This window comes from Phycomyces blakesleeanus, assembly GCF_001638985.1.
Source record: "Phycomyces blakesleeanus NRRL 1555(-) unplaced genomic scaffold PHYBLscaffold_16, whole genome shotgun sequence".
Lineage (NCBI taxonomy): Eukaryota > Fungi > Mucoromycota > Mucoromycetes > Mucorales > Phycomycetaceae > Phycomyces > Phycomyces blakesleeanus.
This window is the reverse complement of record NW_017265149.1, coordinates 158,350-177,936: the sequence shown is the minus strand read 5'-3', so window position 1 is coordinate 177,936 and position 19,587 is coordinate 158,350. Positions and strand designations below refer to the sequence as shown.

The 19,587-nt window shown below is 37.4% G+C and overlaps 8 protein-coding genes across 8 annotated transcripts; 4 read left to right on the top strand and 4 right to left on the bottom strand.

Moving 5' to 3' along the window:
- Nucleotides 1-210: 210 nt before the first annotated feature.
- PHYBLDRAFT_170527 (hypothetical protein) lies at nt 211-2,171 on the top strand (the record flags this gene model as incomplete). The annotated part of the gene is made up of 2 exons (XM_018436368.1): nt 211-242; nt 338-2,171. The coding sequence occupies 2 exons, from the start codon at nt 211-213 to the stop codon at nt 2,169-2,171; spliced, it is 1,866 nt and encodes a 621-aa protein (XP_018289182.1).
- Nucleotides 2,172-2,502: 331 nt separating this feature from the next.
- On the bottom strand, nt 2,503-3,129 carry PHYBLDRAFT_147650 (hypothetical protein; the record flags this gene model as incomplete). Its single annotated transcript, XM_018431924.1, has 3 exons — nt 2,503-2,665; nt 2,736-2,832; nt 2,937-3,129. The coding sequence occupies 3 exons, from the start codon at nt 3,127-3,129 to the stop codon at nt 2,503-2,505; spliced, it is 453 nt and encodes a 150-aa protein (XP_018289181.1).
- A 574-nt stretch (nt 3,130-3,703) lies between these two features.
- PHYBLDRAFT_182140 (hypothetical protein) lies at nt 3,704-4,447 on the top strand (the record flags this gene model as incomplete). Its single annotated transcript, XM_018438573.1, has 2 exons — nt 3,704-3,869; nt 4,018-4,447. The coding sequence occupies 2 exons, from the start codon at nt 3,704-3,706 to the stop codon at nt 4,149-4,151; spliced, it is 300 nt and encodes a 99-aa protein (XP_018289180.1). The 3' UTR covers nt 4,152-4,447.
- A 1,599-nt stretch (nt 4,448-6,046) lies between these two features.
- PHYBLDRAFT_182139 (hypothetical protein) lies at nt 6,047-6,630 on the top strand (the record flags this gene model as incomplete). Its single annotated transcript, XM_018438572.1, has 2 exons — nt 6,047-6,324; nt 6,591-6,630. 2 exons carry the CDS (start codon nt 6,047-6,049, stop codon nt 6,628-6,630), a joined length of 318 nt encoding a protein of 105 aa, XP_018289179.1.
- A 720-nt stretch (nt 6,631-7,350) lies between these two features.
- Nucleotides 7,351-10,635, bottom strand: PHYBLDRAFT_10834 (hypothetical protein; the record flags this gene model as incomplete). Its single annotated transcript, XM_018428044.1, has 4 exons — nt 7,351-8,099; nt 8,898-9,506; nt 10,206-10,337; nt 10,447-10,635. Coding segments are annotated over 4 exons (1,679 nt in total), but the record flags the coding sequence as incomplete, so codon positions are not given.
- A 2,383-nt stretch (nt 10,636-13,018) lies between these two features.
- PHYBLDRAFT_170524 (hypothetical protein) lies at nt 13,019-14,634 on the bottom strand (the record flags this gene model as incomplete). Its single annotated transcript, XM_018436367.1, has 3 exons — nt 13,019-13,333; nt 13,978-14,088; nt 14,611-14,634. 3 exons carry the CDS (start codon nt 14,632-14,634, stop codon nt 13,019-13,021), a joined length of 450 nt encoding a protein of 149 aa, XP_018289177.1.
- Nucleotides 14,635-14,713: 79 nt separating this feature from the next.
- PHYBLDRAFT_182137 (hypothetical protein) lies at nt 14,714-17,095 on the top strand. Its single transcript, XM_018438571.1, has one exon. It carries the CDS (start codon nt 14,776-14,778, stop codon nt 16,780-16,782), a length of 2,007 nt encoding a protein of 668 aa, XP_018289176.1. The 5' UTR covers nt 14,714-14,775; the 3' UTR covers nt 16,783-17,095.
- An 81-nt stretch (nt 17,096-17,176) lies between these two features.
- PHYBLDRAFT_39550 (hypothetical protein) lies at nt 17,177-19,458 on the bottom strand. Its single transcript, XM_018440127.1, has 5 exons — nt 18,973-19,458; nt 18,524-18,839; nt 18,327-18,476; nt 18,158-18,228; nt 17,177-18,076 (listed from the first exon to the last, which is right to left on the bottom strand). The coding sequence occupies exons 1-5, from the start codon at nt 19,202-19,204 to the stop codon at nt 17,259-17,261; spliced, it is 1,587 nt and encodes a 528-aa protein (XP_018289175.1). The 5' UTR covers nt 19,205-19,458; the 3' UTR covers nt 17,177-17,258.
- Nucleotides 19,459-19,587: the final 129 nt, after the last annotated feature.

Here is a 19,587-nt window from a genome sequence, read left to right as displayed (position 1 = left end):
GCCTACACCTTTTCTCTTTATTATATAGAAATATTTAATAAAGGTCAGAGTATCAATTAACACTCATAGTGACCTAAAAACTATATCCCAATAATCTAGATGTCAATTTGCAAGTTATTTATTCCTGTGCTGTTTTAACCCAAGAAATGCCAATATTACTTATATCTTCAACATATTCTTGTAAACATTACTTGTGTACCCTCGTTTAATATGGTTGAATGCACGCCATGGTTTATTTTTGGGTAGATTTGTAACTTTAAACCAAAGAGTATTAAACTAGTATCCCTGCAGATTCCTTTTTTTATAACTTTTTTTCACATTCATTACTCATCTCAAGTATATCATTCATGTTGGCATCCGACTTGCCGATTGAGATTCTCATTCACATTGCGAGTTTCCTGAAAACAAGTGATATTTTAAGCTGCACACAGACTTGTCATCAGTGGACAGGTGCATTTGAGACATCACTTAAAGGAATAATAAGCATCCGGAACAAATGGAAACTAGAAGCCATAAGTGGAATTATGGCTTCCGATAACAATATCTACGCACACAACAGTAGTCGTATTGAAGAAATACAACTGTGCCCATGGTTGGACATGAGTAGCGATCAGTTGGGATTGCTCCAACATCAGTTTAGAAATATCAAGCGCTTTATTGCACCTCATCAGAGCCTAAACAGCAAGACATTTGGACTAGGAGAAGACTGGGAATTGTGGGGTTATTCTTTGACGTATCTCTTTATTAGCCTGGAACGACGAGAGTCAGGGAAACAGACGAGAGCATTCGTAGAATGTTTGAAGTATCTTACATGTCTGGAGCACTTGGAATATACTGAGACGTGTTGGGCACAAGTCTTGAATGCGTCACTTGGAGACATCGAGAGTTTCCATGAAAATCTACCGTCTAGTCTGACCTACCTTGGATTAGACCTGCGGCTATGCACCCTTTCTTTGGACGAGGCCTCGAGGTTAAAAAAATTCCCATCGATACCGAATATCAGTAATGTAAAATTAGCCATTCAAGAAATGGATCTTCGATGGCTATGTTACTTTGCACGGAAGTATCCCAATATTGATACAATGTCATGGAACAGTCCGTCAAGCATGTACTTTCCGGACCTATTTCACGACGAAGCTTTGGCACTGTTCGATTCATTGCCTCCTGCTTTCAGCCAGTTGAAGACCGTCAATGTAGATAGTACACCAGGATCAAAGCCTAGCCAGATTGTGTTTTGGCGGCTACTCCAACACTCCAATGTTGCATTAGACACTTTTAATTATTGTCTTGTGAATGACCTTGAATCTCAAGGTCTTCTAGAGACAAACATTAGTGAAATTATTTGTTTTCATGCAAATACGCTTAAAAAAGTAACCTTTGGAACCGATATACTCATTGACAACCCATACACTATTCCTACTGCATTAGGGAAACTCAATTGCGTAGTTGACCTCACAATCAACGGTATAAGCAATCCTATTTCAATAGCTATGATTATGGACAATTGCATAGTACTCAAGCGACTTGTTCTCACTGCCAAGAAGATTCGTGCTCCTCCAATAAGTACAAGTACACCCCATGGTCTTTGCTTGCTCAAGATATCGTGTGCTATCTTAGAAACAGATTTTTTTACGTACATATCATACCGTTGCCGGCAGCTTAGATGGATGTGTCTTGACAGGACAAAGATTATTGACTCTGTGCTACCTGAAGTTGGTCTGAAAATTAAGATGCCTTATTCTCATCTAGCATTCCTGCAGCTTAACCAAGTTCGTTTCATGGAAGTATCTAACAAGTCTAATATACCCCTTGGTCTTATTACACTGCACTCGTCATGTAAGCTTCTCCATCCAGAAGATCCCACTATTTACCGGCTTTCATTTACTGGTTCTGGTCCACTCTGGATCCAAGCACGCTGGAAATATCCTGATTACACAGTTGCAAAAATGCGTATTCTTCCCAAAAATGAAGCAAACTATGTCCAAGAAGCCGTGGATGCGGTAAAAACCAAAACATTCAGCCAATATCAACTTGAATTGAAAGAAGAGCTCAGCCGTGGTTTTGTTGATTGGAGACTTGCAGCAGTAGACAGATGTTGGATGAGTGGGAAAAAGACAGATAATGATGTGCATATATGGAGAAGATACACAACCTCTAATCACGATATTTAACAATGATTTCTGTTTGAGATTACAAAATATAACATAGATATCTAGTCAGTATGAGCTCACAACATCCCTATGTTTCTCTCGGTTGGGTTATGGTTCTATTTTTTCCTTCTTTATTTTTAGTTTCTGTTTTAGTTTCTGCTTTTTATCAACAGGATAGATGTATAATTTACTGAATCCAGTCTAATGTAATATTGTCTTGTGTCTATCCAAAAGTTAATATCGGAAGAATAGAGGGTAACAGATGCAAATATGTACATGGAAGAGTTTGATCCACAAAGATAACCAAATCTACAGCATATAGCTCAAGTTCTTTGCTGTTGTTGTTGCTGTTTTACCGATCATCTTCTTCATCGCTACTCTCCTCACTCTCAGTGCCGGACATAACAGGTCTGTTGTTGTTCACAAACAAATCATCGTCACTGGCGTCTTCCTCTTCCTCTTCTTCATCATCATCCTCTTTGGCTTGTTCATCCTTACGATCAAATGTACCAGGCCTGTTCAAATATGTTATAAACATGATCGCCTATTGGTTTATGATAAGAAGAAAAAACTGAACTATCTTACCATTTTCCAGCTTGTTTCAGCATCTTGATATGTTTTGGAAACAAAACTTGTACAATTTCACCACCAACTTTGTCAGAAGTAGTTCCTACCATGGGGTCTACAATAACAAAATGACCTTTTTACCAGATATATCCGGGTTAATTTGAATATATTCTTATTCTTGTTTATATATATATATATTCTCAATTGAGTTTTATCTACCTCGCTTCACCCAGATGGTATTGCGGAATCGCGGAGGGAGGACAACCAACTTCTGTGTGCCATCTGCAAATTCTACTTCATGTTGATGATTTCCGCGAGGTCCAAGGGATCGTGCATAATGTTGGCTAGATCCTTCTTCGAGGATAAATGCATCTTCGTCCAGATTATGGCGTTCGTTTCCTTTTTTACCCATTCTTGGTTAGATTTAGATAATATTTTTGGCTTTTATTGCCTTGTGGGTTGGTTTGGACGAATTTAATCCTGTGGTTTAAAAGAGTCACAAGCCACTGAATAGCTGGCAAAGAGGCGTGAACACCTCAAAAGAAATAGATCAAGCATTTGAATTTAGGTTGGAGCCAGTTAATGGGCAAAGACATATGCTATATACAGACCTACTACTATGCATTAGGCTCTATTACATACTTGGATTGCTTTCGTATTTATTGGTCCACAGTATAACTGCACTCAATTACTGATAGGCGTATTAGTTGGCTTTATTGCATAATTATCTTTCTTTGTATTAAATAAAGTATCAGTCAATAAAAGCATCCTTAACCTGTCATAATACATATACATACATGTACATATACATATGTGTATTTGTGTATATGTGTATATGCACATCTACTATGTATCTATGGAAATACCAATAAACATTGTACTTTCTCTTATGTGGATCAAATGCATGAAAAATGTAAAGTACCCCGCCTCCAGATCATTTTGATGACGTTGCTTATTCGTCCTTCTTTCCTTCCTTTCTTTACTTCATGTATAATCAAAACTTATTTCCAAATTACGCTGGCAATCATAGTCATGGTCCTCAGGGTTACTATAGTCCTAATCAAGGATTTTCTCCCTTTGTAAATCCAAATTTTGCCAATCAAGATCCCATTCGCATGCAACCTTCTCAGGAACGCATTCCTTCCGAAACAGGTAAGAAGAACAACATGACTATTAAATAATTCCACAGCACCATTTAATTGAGGAAGTGTTTGTTGGAACAAGAGTTAATTGCAAAAAAAATGCAATTGATTTTCCAGGTTATGTATATTTATACTGATATATATACATATTAATCTAGCGTCTATGTATCAACGTCAGGAAGACGGTCCATTGTTGTGGTTTGCAGGCCCACCTGTAAATCCAACCCCTATACAAGGACCAGCTCATTCCCTTGCATATTTGAAGTGGAAACAAGCCCAAAAGTCTTCCTAAGAGAAATCTTGCTCAAGATGTACCCAATTTGAGACTCTTTTTTTTATTATTTTTATTATTATTCTCATATGCAGTAAAGAAAGGGATAACTGAGTTTAATCAATTGTGCATTGGCTGGTTCCTCCAGTGTATGATCATTGTTATTTTACTCAGAAATTAAGATTGATATGTTGGGGATATCTAAAAGTCCAGCCTTTTGAGCAGATACTTACAGATGTCGCTTATTAGTAAGAAGACCATAATGGTATCTTTATTTACCAAAGATAATACCACAAATAAATATATGTTTATTTTCGAATGTGTGTGTATCTTCATATTTTAATTTTATATATAAAGTTATTTTAGCCTGTCTATAGTAGACTGGCCATCCACATGCTCTCTATGACTTGTATCATTAACAATTACTTTTATAAATAAAATGGTGTTTCTGTAAACCTAGCTTATTGAATTCATAGCACCAGCGAGCAGATTATAAGAGTAAAATATATTGCTGTTTTGTATGACCTAAAATTACTGAACTCCAGTACATTGATTCTTTTATAATTACTGATTTAATATAAGTATTGATCCTCTCAATATATCATCTGCGCCACTTTCTTGTGGCTGGATTCGTGGTAGAGAATCGACGTTTTTTAGTGGATAATTTTGAATGCCTGATATTGTGGCCAATCATATGACTTGTTTTCAATGTGGCTTGCATTTATGTTTCACAAGCCCCAAAGCACTTGAACAACTTACTTAAAGTGCTTCATACAAAGTGCAATAAAACAAAATCGGTGCATTAAAAACCGTTGGCTCCATATGTATAACGAATTGCTTGACTTTACTAAAGGACATTGTTTTATTTTTAAAGAAATTGAGATAGATCTTGGTATTTTTCATTGAGACTGGTTTCAGTACAAAATAATAGCAATTCTCAACCACATACAATGGATTACCGCTTTTTTCAATTTACCCTTTTTGTCCAGCTACGAAGATTTTAGCTTAATTTTTTTTCTTTTGCTTTTTGGGCTCTAGACCAACCCCAGAATTTAATCGGAAGTAATCGGTTTGCCCATAAAATATATGGTACACAAAATACAAATATGGTTTCTATCTGTGAAGGCAAAACTCAAAAAAGACTAATGTTCTATACAATTTAAAGATCTCTCTATGTGAGTCATTGAAATTCATTTCTGGTGTGAGAATATAAAGACTAGTTTAATATAAAACAAAAACAAAAACAAAATATATATGTATTATATAAATTATCCTTATCCAATCTAGTGTGTATATATTCTGATTTGAAATTTCAAGATCTATTCCGACCGTGTAAAAATATGGAGAAATTCGTAGAAGACTCCACATTCTAGGTAAGACTGTCCTGGACCTATAATGTACTCAGGAAATCAGGTGTACAACATAATTTATTGAAACCGAGAAATGCACTAGAGTAAATGAATTGTAGTAAGATTGACGTTGACAAGTATATTAAAGTAGAGTAGGTCAATGCAAAATAATAATAATAATAATAATAATATATATATATATTTATATAGTGTTTTGCATGTTGCCATATTAGTTGCTTAACAGGGCCAATGATCTTCAGGGTTGGTGGTTGGGTGGTCTATTCGCCTTGTACAATTTGGTCAGGTAGATAGCCAATATGTATCTTTAGGTTGGTTCTGTACAGCCTTTTTCTAGCCTATTTAAGTAGTCTATCCGAGGAGAGATAAGGTTCCTTATTATATACGCATATATATAATTTTGGGGGGAATCCAGGAGGGAGAATTGGTGGGTTGTTGGGTTATAATATATTCTGTCAGTTCAATTGTGTGTATAAAAGGAGGCCAATTTTTTTCTCTTAATTTGCCATCTCTTATCTTACTTTCTCTATTCACTTGCAAATCCAAAGAATGTCTATCATTGCTCGTATTTCTCGCAAATCCATGCCTGTTTGGCGCCCTGTAGTAGCCTGGTCTCGCGCCTATACCTTGATTCCATCCACTCCTGAACAATCAAAACCTTCGGCCCAGGATATCCAAGATCACAATCCCATCCATGCTTTGTACAACAACCACAACCAGTCAGTACAGGATACTCATTATGCTGACAAGAAAATCCATGTTGCAAACCCTGAGCATTATCAGTCTGCAGATACATTTAGTCCTGCCTTTAACACTGTCTTTGATGAGTAAATAGCTTCATAAAACAATAATTGTATATATCCCCTTCTTTGCCTTTATGTTTCAAACCAATCAATTTATCAATCAATCAATTTATCAATCAATTTATCAATCAATAAATAAACAAAACAAACAAAACAAAAACAAAAACAAAAAGGCCAGTTTCTTTTACACACATATAATATGACAAGTCCCAATTGAGAAGTCCTTTTGAAATAAAGATTTATACTTGTAAACACATCCACACAAATACGCAAATATGCACCTTGATTAGAACACGTAATTTGTGGGCGTGGGATTGCATATACTATTGAGTTGATTGGTGATTTTATTTAAAACTCAAACAAATAGAAGAAGTACAAGTACAAACAGAAGTGTATGCTTTATCTGCTAACAGAATTTATATATATATATATATGTGTGTGTGTGTGTGTGTGTAAATATATGTAGAGTGCGTACAAAAAAGAAGAAGAAGAGAAAACAAGAGAATAAAGAAAGAGAGAAAGAGGGTCAAAAAACATAAAAGTATATAATAAAAAAAAGATTAGATAAATGGAATGCTTTCCATGTCAAGGTCATCATCCAAGGCATCTAACTCTGGATCAAATTCTGCTTCTTCATCTTCCACAACATCTTGTTTGGGAGGCTCAGATAAGAAGGTCCGAGAAAGTGTATTACGGACACCACCAAGGCTACCAGAGATCACCTTATTCATGATACTCGAACTAACTGGTGAAGTATTCCCAGGTGTCGATCTAATGGATTCGCGGTCACTTGTATCAGCAATAGAACCTTCAGGTGTCTTCTCTGCTTCAAGTACAGGACTACTGAGTTTAGTTGGCGTACTCGCTGAACTAACAATCTGAGGTTTTTTAATCACTGAAGGCTGACGGGAAGTAAAGCTTCGAAGAATACCACGCGATTGACGCTCTGGTACCGATGCAACAGAAGAGGGAGGTAGCACGGAAGGATCAGGCACAATCGGCTTGGGTTTTGGGGAAGTAGGTGGAAGATCGAGTTCAGGAAGGTCAATCTCAGGCAAAGGTGCCTTCCAGTAATTCCAATCACTGTACTCTTCGTCAATCGCCTTGTTAATCGGTGGGAAGATTTGGTCTACCAGATCATTCAAGTGAACATATGAAGATTTGAATCCTTGTAATAACTCCAGCTTAACTTCTCCGTTGGGGTCAATTGTAAATATACGCGAGGCTGGTACATTCACTGTGCGATAAGACATTGCGTCTGTAATACGGTTGCCAAAACCAGCATAAAATGGATCGCGACCACCAAACAATCGCTGAATATCCTTTAGACAGGCCATCTTGAACATCTCTGGCTTGCGCATAATAACTTCGCGATGCAATGAAGTAAATAATCTATCTGGAGACATGATAACAGGTCCATCTGGGAGCTGGTATTTGTTCTGCTCAACCTTGCGAAGATAGTCGCGCGTATAGTCAGCCTGACCAATGGCACGGCTAGTGAGATAAAGGAAATGATAAGAATTGTTGTGAATGTCGGTGTATAGTTTGGCTACACCATTGTGAGTCCAGTCTTTGCCAATCATTGTAAACACATGGCCTAATGCATCTGACTTGGTAATCGTGCCATCAATGTCTGAAATCACAATCTGAATATCGTGATCCCAAAAGAATATCTTGGCAGCACAAGTCGCCGTGCCTTGGTAAGCAGAAGACACAGAGAACGAAACAGAATTCACACCCTTCTTAAGATTTAAACTCTTTAACTGATCAGAAGTCAGACGAAGTGTCTTGGCGTAGTTCTTTCGCGGTACAAGGTTATCCTCTTCATCCCCTCCAGGGTGATTGTGATCAGCAGTCCATCCAACAGACGTTGTAGTGGTTGTTGTAGTAAATGTGGTAGTTTCGGTATTAGAGCCAGACGCAGGCTCATGTGGCACCACACCGTCCTCTGATTCTTGCTCTTTGGCCGGCTCTCCGTCAACAGTCGCCGTAGGTGCAGCGACAGAAGATCGACTCAACCACTTTCTCCATCCTTTACCGAAAAGATAGGATTCGCGACTATCGGATACTTTGTCGGACGATGCATCTTGATTGGCATCAGGCTGTGATCCTTCTGCCAAAGGCTGGCGGAACAACAAAAGTGAAGTGAACAATGGGCCTGTGCGACCAGCGGCATAGAACCGATTCTCATAACGGAACACCAGGCGACCGTCATTGAGCAAGTTTGGATTATGAGTAAAATTGTCGTAGGTGATTTGATGCTTCTCAAAGACCTTTGCATTCTCAGCTTCATCTGACCCGAATGCAGAAAATCCGCACAAACTCATCTCGATTCTGTAAGTCTCTCCAGGCAACATCTCAACCTTGCCATCCTTCTCTAAAGATTCTTTGCTTGTTGTATCCTCTTTTTCCTCCTTTTCCTCTTTTTCTTCGTCTTTTTTAGAGGGAGCTGTGGTGGCGGCAGGGGCAGGGGTAACAGTAGTAGTGGAATCACCGGTTGTCTTGCGACGAGTGAGTCCCCATCCCCAAGAAGACTTTGTGACTGGTTTAACTTCCTCTTTGGGTTCATTAGACTCATTCTTAACATCCTCTTTAACATCGTCCTTGTCATCCTTTTCGGTATCACTCTTGCCATCTTCCTTAGTTTCCTCTTTGTCGCTTATTTTTACGTCATCTTTAGTATCAGTCTCGACCTTGTCCTTGGCATTTTCTTCGATATCAACCTTTGTTTCTTCACTAACACTGTCTTTAATATCGATTTTAGGCTCCTCGTTGATGTCGTCTTTATCATCTTTTTTAATCTCCTCGACTATGTTTTGGATATCTTCCTTGATCTCCTCCTTAACACTGTCTTTTACATTTTCTTTGATATCGCCCTTAACTTCCTCTTTGACGTCATCTTTGACATTCACTTTTGTATCGTCCTTGACAACATTTTCGATCTCACCATTGATCTCGTCTTTGACCTTGTCGCTCGACTCAGATTGAAGTATCCCACGGGACATATGGTTGGTGTGGATGTGATCCTCCTCTTCAATGGAGGGGGGCGAGGCTACACGCTCCATATCCTCAAGAACCATTTTTTGATCGGATGAAATCTCTCTGCTTCCATTCTTCTTACCCCATGCACTATCACCTGTCTTGTAGCCTGCAATATCCAATACAATCGATTCATTCTCTCCGTGCGCATGTTCGATTGCCGATGTCTTGGTCTCTCCAGTGTCGACCCCGTCTTCCCGATCTTGCACAGCTTTATGAGTCACATCCATCCACGTACTGAAGATATCGCCATTTGATGGTCTGACGATAAATGTCTCCTTGGCAATTGTTGTTGTAGTAATAGCATCTGGAATAACTCTTTCCAACAAGGCTGATCCATCTTCCAATGGGATCAAATCATTTTTTGGCAAAACTTCTTCTGTGACTTCTTGTAACATTTCTTGCTCTGGTGTACTCAAGTGATGATGATGATGTTGAAGATGGTCGTGATCGTGGTTCTTTTGGTAAGGATCGATTTTGGTGACAACTTTGTCCATTTGCTCTTCGATAATCATCTTTGGTGATTGCAATTCAGCGGGTATACGCAACTTGTTAGTCTTTTTCTCGTCTATTGCTTCGGTTTCATCTTCAAAGCTATCTTTCTTCTCCAACGGAGGTTCTACATCAACTTTAATGATATATAACTATTGTCAGCTTTTTTTTTTTAAAAAAAAACCCCCCAACTCAAATTGTTGTCATTTTCTAATATATTGTTATTATTAAATTACCTTGAGGTTGGTCTTTGGATTCGCCAATATCAAGATATGGTGGATCCTATTATACAACTCTATAAATCAGTCTTTTATTTCCTTTTTTTTTTGGGTATTTAAGATTATGCTTACCTCGTCTGTCTTGCTTTCAGGAACAGCACCCATGATCGGAGAGGTTTGGAATTCTTCTGGGACATCATGTTCGGTCTCAAATACGAAAAAAGCTTCACCTGCTTCACCGAGTTTCATCAGGTATGGGATTTGTGTTCCATTGACCTTGATGACGACCTAATTATACCAAGATTCAGCTTATTAGTTGGTTATTCTGGCTTGGTCAATGAGACCACTGGTTTATTTGCTAATTAGTTTTTTTTTCATTTCGTTTCGTTTACTCTACTTTTTTCTCTTGTGGCATCAATAATGATAATTTTCCAAATCTAACATGGAATGGCGAACAGGCGATCTCTCCATCTTTTTGTTCGACAACGACAATGTCGATTGCACCCGAGAGAGTTGCTGGATTGATTTCATTATAAAAGTTGTGGACAGTGGAAAACAGACTGCTCAGCTTTCCAACGTATTCCATAGCTTATTGTTTCTATGGTTTGTATTAATACTTGCGGAGAAAATAATGAATAAGAGAACAAATGATAATAAAAGAAAAGAACGATAATATATAAATATATATACACACACACACACAAAAAAATAGAAGAAAAGACACTTAATTCCTTAAACTTCAACTATTGAACACACGCACACGCACATACACACATAAAATCCCAGCATACGATCACATGGCAATGAGTTCCCTTGCGTTTCACGTGATAATTCTCCATGTCAGACAAGCTAATGCCATGGGAGGGCGAGAGGCTCGTGCTGTAGGCCAAAAGGTGTTTGGTTATTAAGAAGATCCAAGAGAAATTTAGTTTAATAATAATATATGGTTACCAATACAGTGTGTGAATACAATTTTGTCATCTTCAATACAGTTATTATTATTATTTTATTGATTTTTTCTCTCTTTTTTTTTAAAGATATATATATGTACACTGTTTTAATTTATTAACAGTTTATTTCAATTTTATGCTTAAGATGCTCTTCTTCCAAATCACCATGTTACTTTATAAATATGTTCTTTACTTAAGAAGATTCTCCCCCCAATACAAAAAAAGAAAAACAAGAACTGGTATTTAGGCTTATCTTGCGTTTAAAGTTATAATTGTTGTCTAAAAAGAAATATAAATTGTGTGAACTGACAGATCATCCTGTTGTATACATCAATTCAATTATAAGTTAAATTCAAGATATGGATTTTGTAGTCTGACAAAATTGGTAAATTATTTGTACACAAATATTCTTAGCACAATATTTTTATAGTTCAATGATATTCAATTCTGATTAAATCTACGGTCCTGTATGTACTTCTTTATCCCATCAAATCCCCCTATAAATACCATAGGGTGCTTGATATTTAAATAAAATTTCATATTTCAACGCGGGAAAACACCAAGAGCGTGTGATTAACAGCTTGAGTATAAGACACATGTACATATTATACATCAAACCACGTTTTATTGTGTGACCATGTCCGTGTTGAGGAGGTCCAACCTTGACTTGATCCCATTAGTACCACACTGTCTTGCCCAGACGGGGGGTCCTCGAACAAATATATATAAAGAATTGAGTACATTGGTGCCAATTCCATTGGCTTATATTTTTGCAAGGAGATGCAGGTACCTGGAGAAGACTATTAACCTTACAGACGCATATGCAAAGTTAATTAGATGTGAAAATAAAATATCCTTGTATAAACAGGTTGGATAAAATTATGAGAAATGAATGGAGATTTTAGAAAATTCTTATAGTATTTTTCAAAAATCACCATCAGAATTACCATTTTTCTCCCATAGTGTAAGCTCTTCACTCGACCCTCTCACTAAAATATTTAGTATTGGTTTTACATATCTCTTTTCATAATACACATTGTCAATAGTTGTTCCGCTCGTTATACCTCTTATTATTCGCTGGAAGCATAAAACCAATAAAGGCCACCTGAGTAAAATATACTATACGACACACAGACTTTTGTTGTCAATCTGTATAAAGTCTAAATACTTTGCAAGCTCATATCAATTTGTCACCATAAACTTTAGTTTCCGACAAGTCAAAAATAGAACATCTTTAACTTTCTTACTCTATGTTTATTTTCCCTTGACAGCACATGTATGAAAGTTAGAAATACAAAGATATAGTTCTTGAAAAATATAATAATCTATCGATTCTCCCTTAGCCCTCTTCAGCAATATTCTCCAAATTTCTTTTAGCTAGATTCAATAGATATCTAATACTTGGTTTATAACATCAATGAAAAAGGTAGCAATTCAGATGACAGTTGAGAGAAAAGTATACCATAGGTATTTTTCAAAAGTGTGACTCATTTCCAATAGTGAAAGATATTATAGTACAGTCATTATTAGAGCAGTAAATTACTCTTTTACTTGTTCTCTGAAAAACATGTCACATAAATCGGTTTTTTTTTTATAAAAAAAATAGCAACTGCAGCTTTAAATACATACTTAGCAGTTTCAAAGCGTACCTTGATCAATAGGTAATGTCATAAAAAATATTAATTTGATTGACTGATTTCATTTTTTTTTTCAATCGTTTCGATCTCTGTAAGCCAACTAAGTCATCACTTCGGAATTTAAACTTCACGTGATGGATTGCATCATTCATGCTTGCGTAAGCCAACAGAAGTTTGTGTTGATATAATTATGAGGTATTGATTCTAATAGCCCTACAATACTTTCAAATGAACACTTACGTTGGACAATGGTTTGTATTTTAAAAAAAGCTATACAATGCGTTTGACTAATCGAATTTACTGCTCATGTTTTTAATATATATAAAAGTAACGCGTTGTGTCATAGCACGGAGGTATTAAGTCCTCTAAATGGCAATCTAGGCTAGTAGATGCACGTCAAGGTTCCGTGGTGTACTAGCAGCTCTTGTCTGTATTTCACGTCAAGATTCCGTGAAATACGGTTGACCTTGTTATGATACGACACGATAAATCTCCGAGTCCATCCTGAAGTAAGTTTTATTTTTATACAGACTCTTTGAAATGCACCGTCTAATTCTAATTGCTTTATTTCTTTAAATCTGATTTCTTTTTTGTATGACACGCTTAGGTTCCGTAATGTACAGCTGTCATTACTGGAATGGATGGTATGGCAAGTATTGCACCATAGAACAGGGGCATCACTTCCTCTAGTGGCAGTCTAGGTTAGTATATTCACGTCAAGATTCCGTGGTATACTAGCAGCTCTTGTCTGTGTTGCACGTCAAGATCCCGTGTAATACAGTTGACCTTTCTATGGTACAATACAGTAAATGGGCAAACGCCTTTACCTAAAGTAAGTTTTATTTTTCATAAAAGCTCTTTGAAATGCACAAATATCTAATTTTCATCTTCATTTCTTAGAATCTGATGTCAATAAAATACTATTATTTTCTCTTATAAAAATTGACACTTTGTTCTAATAGCCATTTATCAAATAGCGTATTGTTTTAGAGTAATTAGAATACGAAATATTCTATTTATTTTAAGGGTTTAAGAATATCAAGATGGTTATAAGAATACACATTTCAATATTATTAATAATAATAATAAATTGAAATCAAAATACAGAAAGGAAGAATATTCGACCTGGCTAGTATAGACAACAAGGAAATATTCAAACAAAAATGAGTGCTAAATAACTCTCGTGTTGTTATTTTACAAACCTACATATATATATATTTTATGGAATCAAAAAGCTCAAGGTACAGAAGTCGAGAATTATAAGCATTTTTATGCAGGCAAATAAGTGTAGTAATTTCACCAGTGCTTTTTATATAAAAAAAAGTATTGTCTTATTTTTACTTCACTTTCTGCTTCCAGAATATAGGGCATCTCTAGTGATATAAAGTCTCGTGTATACTCATGTAGTTTCATACAGAGAATATACAAATATATAGCTATTTTACGGTCTCTCTAATGCCAAATGATTAATATTTTTAAAAATAAAATTAGCTTTAACTTTTGAACATACAAATTGGCACTTTTTAAAGTACCCGATTCACATATTCGACTAAACAGAATCGGGTGCTTTTAGAAGCAAGCGTTCACCATCCATTCGGCACTCAAGATGGTTCTTTGGATTGAAAACAAAATCTTTCTTTTCAAATTCAGTTCTATAGCACCAAAATAAGATTGAAACACTATAATCTTTGGTAAGAATTCAACGCTAAAAAAAAAGTCGTTAGCTTGTTGCCAAAATTGGCAATTGGTTTCAAAAACTTGATTTTTTTTTCTCCTTTAGTGGTAGGCCAAAATATATCTCTAGTACAATCCTTGGGAACATCAAAAAAAAATATACCCTGGATACACACATTTTTATCCATAGCTTTAGTTACAAGTTGAAAGATATTTTTATTGAACTCCAAGCTATCTAAACTATTTTTCTTTTCTAAAAGACAAACAAACAAACAATATACTTCATCTTATTATCTTTACCATGTTATGTCTTACTTCTTGCATTGTGACTGCACTTTTCTTTCAAGGAAGAAAAAAAACTATACCCCACCTCCCCCCTCCTTTTTTTTTAAAAAAATAAATAAATAAATTAAAAAAATAAAATAAAAATAGATAAAAAGGTCGAAGGATCCACATTGTAATATTATGTCATTTTTACGAACAATTGGAAAGGCATGGCCGCTCATTCAGCGTGTGCCTATTCGATCTAGCTGGGTAACAAGTACTTCAGCTGCAGGTCCAGCTGTCACTCGACGATTTCAAAACATTCATCGCCATTCGCTTCATACAACTCCCTGTACTCAATTATTCATACCTGCATACTCTCAACCCGAAAAAGAGGCAAGAACAAAAGCCCCTGTGCTTCAAAACATCCCAATCCAAAATGTTTGGGAAGAGTTTCTCGAACGAGTAAAGAACGACGACGACATTACCGAAGACTACCTAATTCTCGTCTGCCGTCATATTAAACGAGACGGACGTTCAGAATCCATCCCGATGATGCAAACCGTGATGCGAGAAATCAACAAGCGAAAAGAAGAGAAGAATTTGGCTAAAGCATTTACAATCGGATGCAACATGCTGATCCATCTATTTATCAATAAAGAGGATCTTCAATCAGCTCGTACGATCTTTTACAGAATGTCAAAGATGAATACCCAACCGAATGAAGTTACCATAACAACGATGATCAACGGTATTGCCAAGCTTGGAACAACTCAAGACTTGCATGACTTTTACGAGTTATTTACTGACGAAGAAAAGAAGACATGTTCGGCAGATGTCTACAAACGTTTTATTATTGCATTTGGAGAACGAGGTGATCTTGCGAATGCCCGAAAATACCTTGATCTGATGTCCGAGAACAACCAAATCAAGGAAGATTCTCCATACAACACCATGCTGACATTCTATGAAAACATAAATGACCATGCGAAGGCCGTGGATGTATTTGAAGCCATGATCAAGCATGATGTTAAGCCCACCGAACACACTTATGCCATCCTCCTGGCTACCCTCAAGAAATGTGAAGAAATCGAAAAAATGGATGAAGTTTATCAACATATGCTTCAGAGTGGCACTATCCCCAACTCTGGACATTTGCTTGTCATGGGAATGAGTCCCGAAATGGCCTTGGATGAGCTTAGACGATTGAACGTTAATACATCGACCCGTGACTACAACGCCTGTATTGCTATAACAGTTCGACAAAATAGATTTGATCAGGCCTTAAGGATGTTCAGGAAGATGGCTAAAGACAATGTGAGCCCAGATGTGTTCAGTTATGCTATTGTTATCGATGCTATTGCCAAGGACGACACCCAGGATGCCGACCTTGCATTTGAACTGTTTGATGAAATGAGAAACCGAGGAATCAGGTCTGATGTCGTTCTCTACACATCTCTGATCAGCTTGTGCTCTCGCAAAAATGACATGCCCAATATTATGAGATTGTTGCGAGATATGAAAGAATCAGGAGTCAAGCCCAATATATACACAATCAACACCATTATTGGGTCGCTATTGAACAAACATAAGCTTCACCCAAAGGATATTGAAATTGCAGACTCTATGTGGACACAAATCGAATTGAACAACTTAAACCCAGACACTCGTACATACAACATGTTAATCTCCTTACTTTCTCGTAAAATAAATCCGACTCGAAAGATGGGCGATCCATACATACAGAACAATAAATACGAGGAAATGCCTTTCGAGATGAAGCGTATTCTTAGATTGTTTAAAGAGATGAAGTCAAGAAGAAGTAAATCAACTCGACCTGATTTCATTACCTATACAGTCGTGATTAACTCCCTGGTCGGCTGCGGACAACTTAAACAAGCAGTACTGCTACACGAAGAGGCCAGGTCATACCGAATTAATCTGTCATTAAGCGCATACAACAATTTGATGGATGGGTTGGAAAAGACATCGCAGATGACACAAGTAATGACAATCTGGCATTACATGAAGACCCAAAATATTCTTCCAGATGATGATACCTATGGAATCGTACTAGAGTCCTGTCGCACACTTGGTTTGACTGATGCTTTCTCCAGCATTCGTATGCAGCGCAAAGCAGACTTTGCTCGTCTATCAGAGCTAGATAGCATAAGGGCAAAGCGTCCAGGACAACTTTCAATGATGTAGCGCCGACTTTGTCAATCATACATACACACATTATCATACTCACTCACGCACACACTCACACACACTCAAGGAACCCACTCTAATTAGGAGATCTGTTTTAATTTTATTTAAACGAATTTAGAATAGTAAAAATAGACAAAAATCATCCAATTCTAGAAACTCAAATCTTATTTTAAATCTTGTTCCATGTTGCACCAAAGCTACCTCCACTATTTCCCTAATATGTTAAGCTTTAATACTTTGTTTGTACTGGTTTAATACATACATACATACATACATACATAAATACATAAATACACACGCGTACACATATATAAACACAAGTAAATATATAATCAAACAAGACAAAACAAGCAAACAAACAAGCGAATGAATGAATGGAGTAAAGTGGTATATAGGACAAAACCTGGCTCAAAAACGGATGACATTTTATTTACTCCTACCAGAATTAAATATCCAAGAAATTGTAGTCTGTTTTAGGCTGTGGTTAGACAATCGATATAACTATCTGCCGTCTTCTTTTCGAGACCTGGCATGCGTTCAATGATCTTGGCAATACGAAGGAGAAGTGCTTCGTTCCACCAACTAGCCATGAACTGCAAACCGACTGGGAGTCCGTTGTGAAAGCCTGCGGGAACATTAAGGGCCGGGATGCCGGTAAGGTTGGCCAGGGTTACATATTGCATGGCACGGAAGGTCCAGGTGGCATGGCTCATACCATATGCAGCTGCTTGTGGAGGGATAGCAGGGGACTGGGATCCAGTAGTGGGCGTTAGAATAAGATCCATTGGTCCAGAGAATAGTTCATGGAGCTGATCCATGAGCCGAGTGCGGATCTGTTGAGCCTTGACATAGTCCGAGCCCTGGAGTCGCTTCGAGACACTCATCATCAGACGCGTATGAGGTAAGAATCTGCTGGTCGTGTCTGTGTGGCTACTGGCGTAACTGCTCATTTCAGAGCAAATCGTGATACTGTGAGCAACACCGACCAGGTCGATGTCGGGTAAGCTTGTGGTGACAATTGTTGCTCCCAATTGTTTCAAGTGAGCTTTTACCTGCTCTATGCGCTCATTGAAAATTTCATCAGAATTGTCGCTGTGCCAGTCAGGTAAGATTCCAATCCGGACACCAGCCAAGGTCTCAGTGAGATCATAGTCCTTAAGTGATACGGGAGGTTGGTGAAGTGAAAGAGGATCATTAGGATCTGGTCCGGCAATGATTGTATAAGTAAGAGCCAAATCGTCTGCAGTTGCTGCTAGAGGTCCGAATACCCCCAGAGTAGGATCAACAGGCTCTGTTTTTGGAATGTAAAAATAAAATAAAAAATTTAAGGTTTTTTTTAGCCGAGTTTTTGAAAAAAAAGTATTAGACTTACCTCCACCATGAGCAGATACTCGGCCACAGGTCGGTTTAAGGCCATAGACACCACAGAAAGATGAAGGAATTCTGATGGTTTTCATACATAGAGGAGTTTATTTTATTTTATATTTAAAATAAATATACAAAATATTTAGTAGGAGAAGGTAAGAAGGGTGTCATCTCACCTAATGGATCCACCGCCATCGGCTCCGATACTAATTGGAAACAAACCACTTGCCACACTTCCACCTGAACCTCCACTAGACCCACCACAAGAGTGGTTGGATATATATGGATTCTTGGGGGTGCCGGTGAAGGGATTCACGGAGAAAGTACTAAGAATAGTCAATACATATAGCAAGCACCAATAGAGACCACTTACTCCCATCCAAGTTCGTTCATAACAGCCTGGCACCCCACAATTGCACCTGCTGCACGTAGTCTCTTGACCACGGTTGAGTCTTCTTCAGCAGGTTCTCCGTCGTGGATAAAATTGGTGCCACACTTGGTCTCGAAGCCTTTGATGGACATTTCTTCCTTAATCGAGACAAACACACCATCCAATTGACCCAGACTTTCACCGCGATTGTAACGATCGGTCGATTCTTTTGCTTGAGTAAGAATGCTATCCTCATCAAAATTTCGAATCCAATGGCTTTGATTGGTTTCTTTTAGCTTAGCGATTAGTAGTTTGGCTACCTATAAGAGTGAGTGGATTATATATATATATATAATAATAATAATAACGATGATAAGCAGAATAAAAAAAAATTTAACATTCACGTTGTATTTATTCATTCTGGGTTTTCTTTTGTTTCTTTTCTTTGGTTACCTCAAAGGGTGTTGTCTTGTGTGACCTGTAAGCATCGTGATAGTCCCAGAAGGAGAGAAAGGGGGATATGCTTCGTTGGGATTCATCAAGAGCAATGTTGATTGATGTGGCTGAGATATCAGAGTTACAAAGATATTTTGAGTGAATGGCGAGTGTATTGGGCATTTCCGAGAATGCGCGGCCACGCAGCGAGAACAATAGGGCATCTCGGGCAACTTTATCAGTGACCATTGGAATCCACTCAAGGGCGTGGGTGACAGCAAGTAGTGGCCACCCATACAGCTCTGGAGCAGTAGGCTTTGTCTACAGTACAAAGAATAAAGGAAGAAATGAGAAAAGAAAGAAGACTATTAGACATCAATTGAAACCAGAATTGATTCTTTTTACGTTTGGCATGTTTAAGTAAGGTGACTAATATCAAAGGCTCTAAGATATATAGAGAGAGAAGAAGAAGAAGAAGAGTAGGAAAGAGCAGGTGAGAAGGTGTGTAAGAGAGAGAACAAGAATTAGTAGAAGAAGAAGAAAAATTAATCCCGGGTAAGATTTGAAAATAATATATATGTGTTTTGTGTGTGTGTTAGTTGAGTGTGAATATGCATGATTTCGTATTAGGT

Bases quoted from the DNA above. Each gene is read 5' to 3' on its own strand.
- PHYBLDRAFT_39550 (XM_018440127.1), bottom strand. From the start codon at position 19,204: ATGGTCACTGATAAAGTTGCCCGAGATGCCCTATTGTTCTCGCTGCGT. The intron at 18,477-18,523 runs GTAAGTGGTCTC...GACTATTCTTAG, and splicing joins ATGAACGAACTTGGATGGGA to TACTTTCTCCGTGAATCCCT. The intron at 18,229-18,326 runs GTGAGATGACAC...GAAAACCATCAG, and splicing joins GATGGCGGTGGATCCATTAG to AATTCCTTCATCTTTCTGTG.
- PHYBLDRAFT_182137 (XM_018438571.1), top strand. From the start codon at position 14,776: ATGTCATTTTTACGAACAATTGGAAAGGCATGGCCGCTCATTCAGCGT.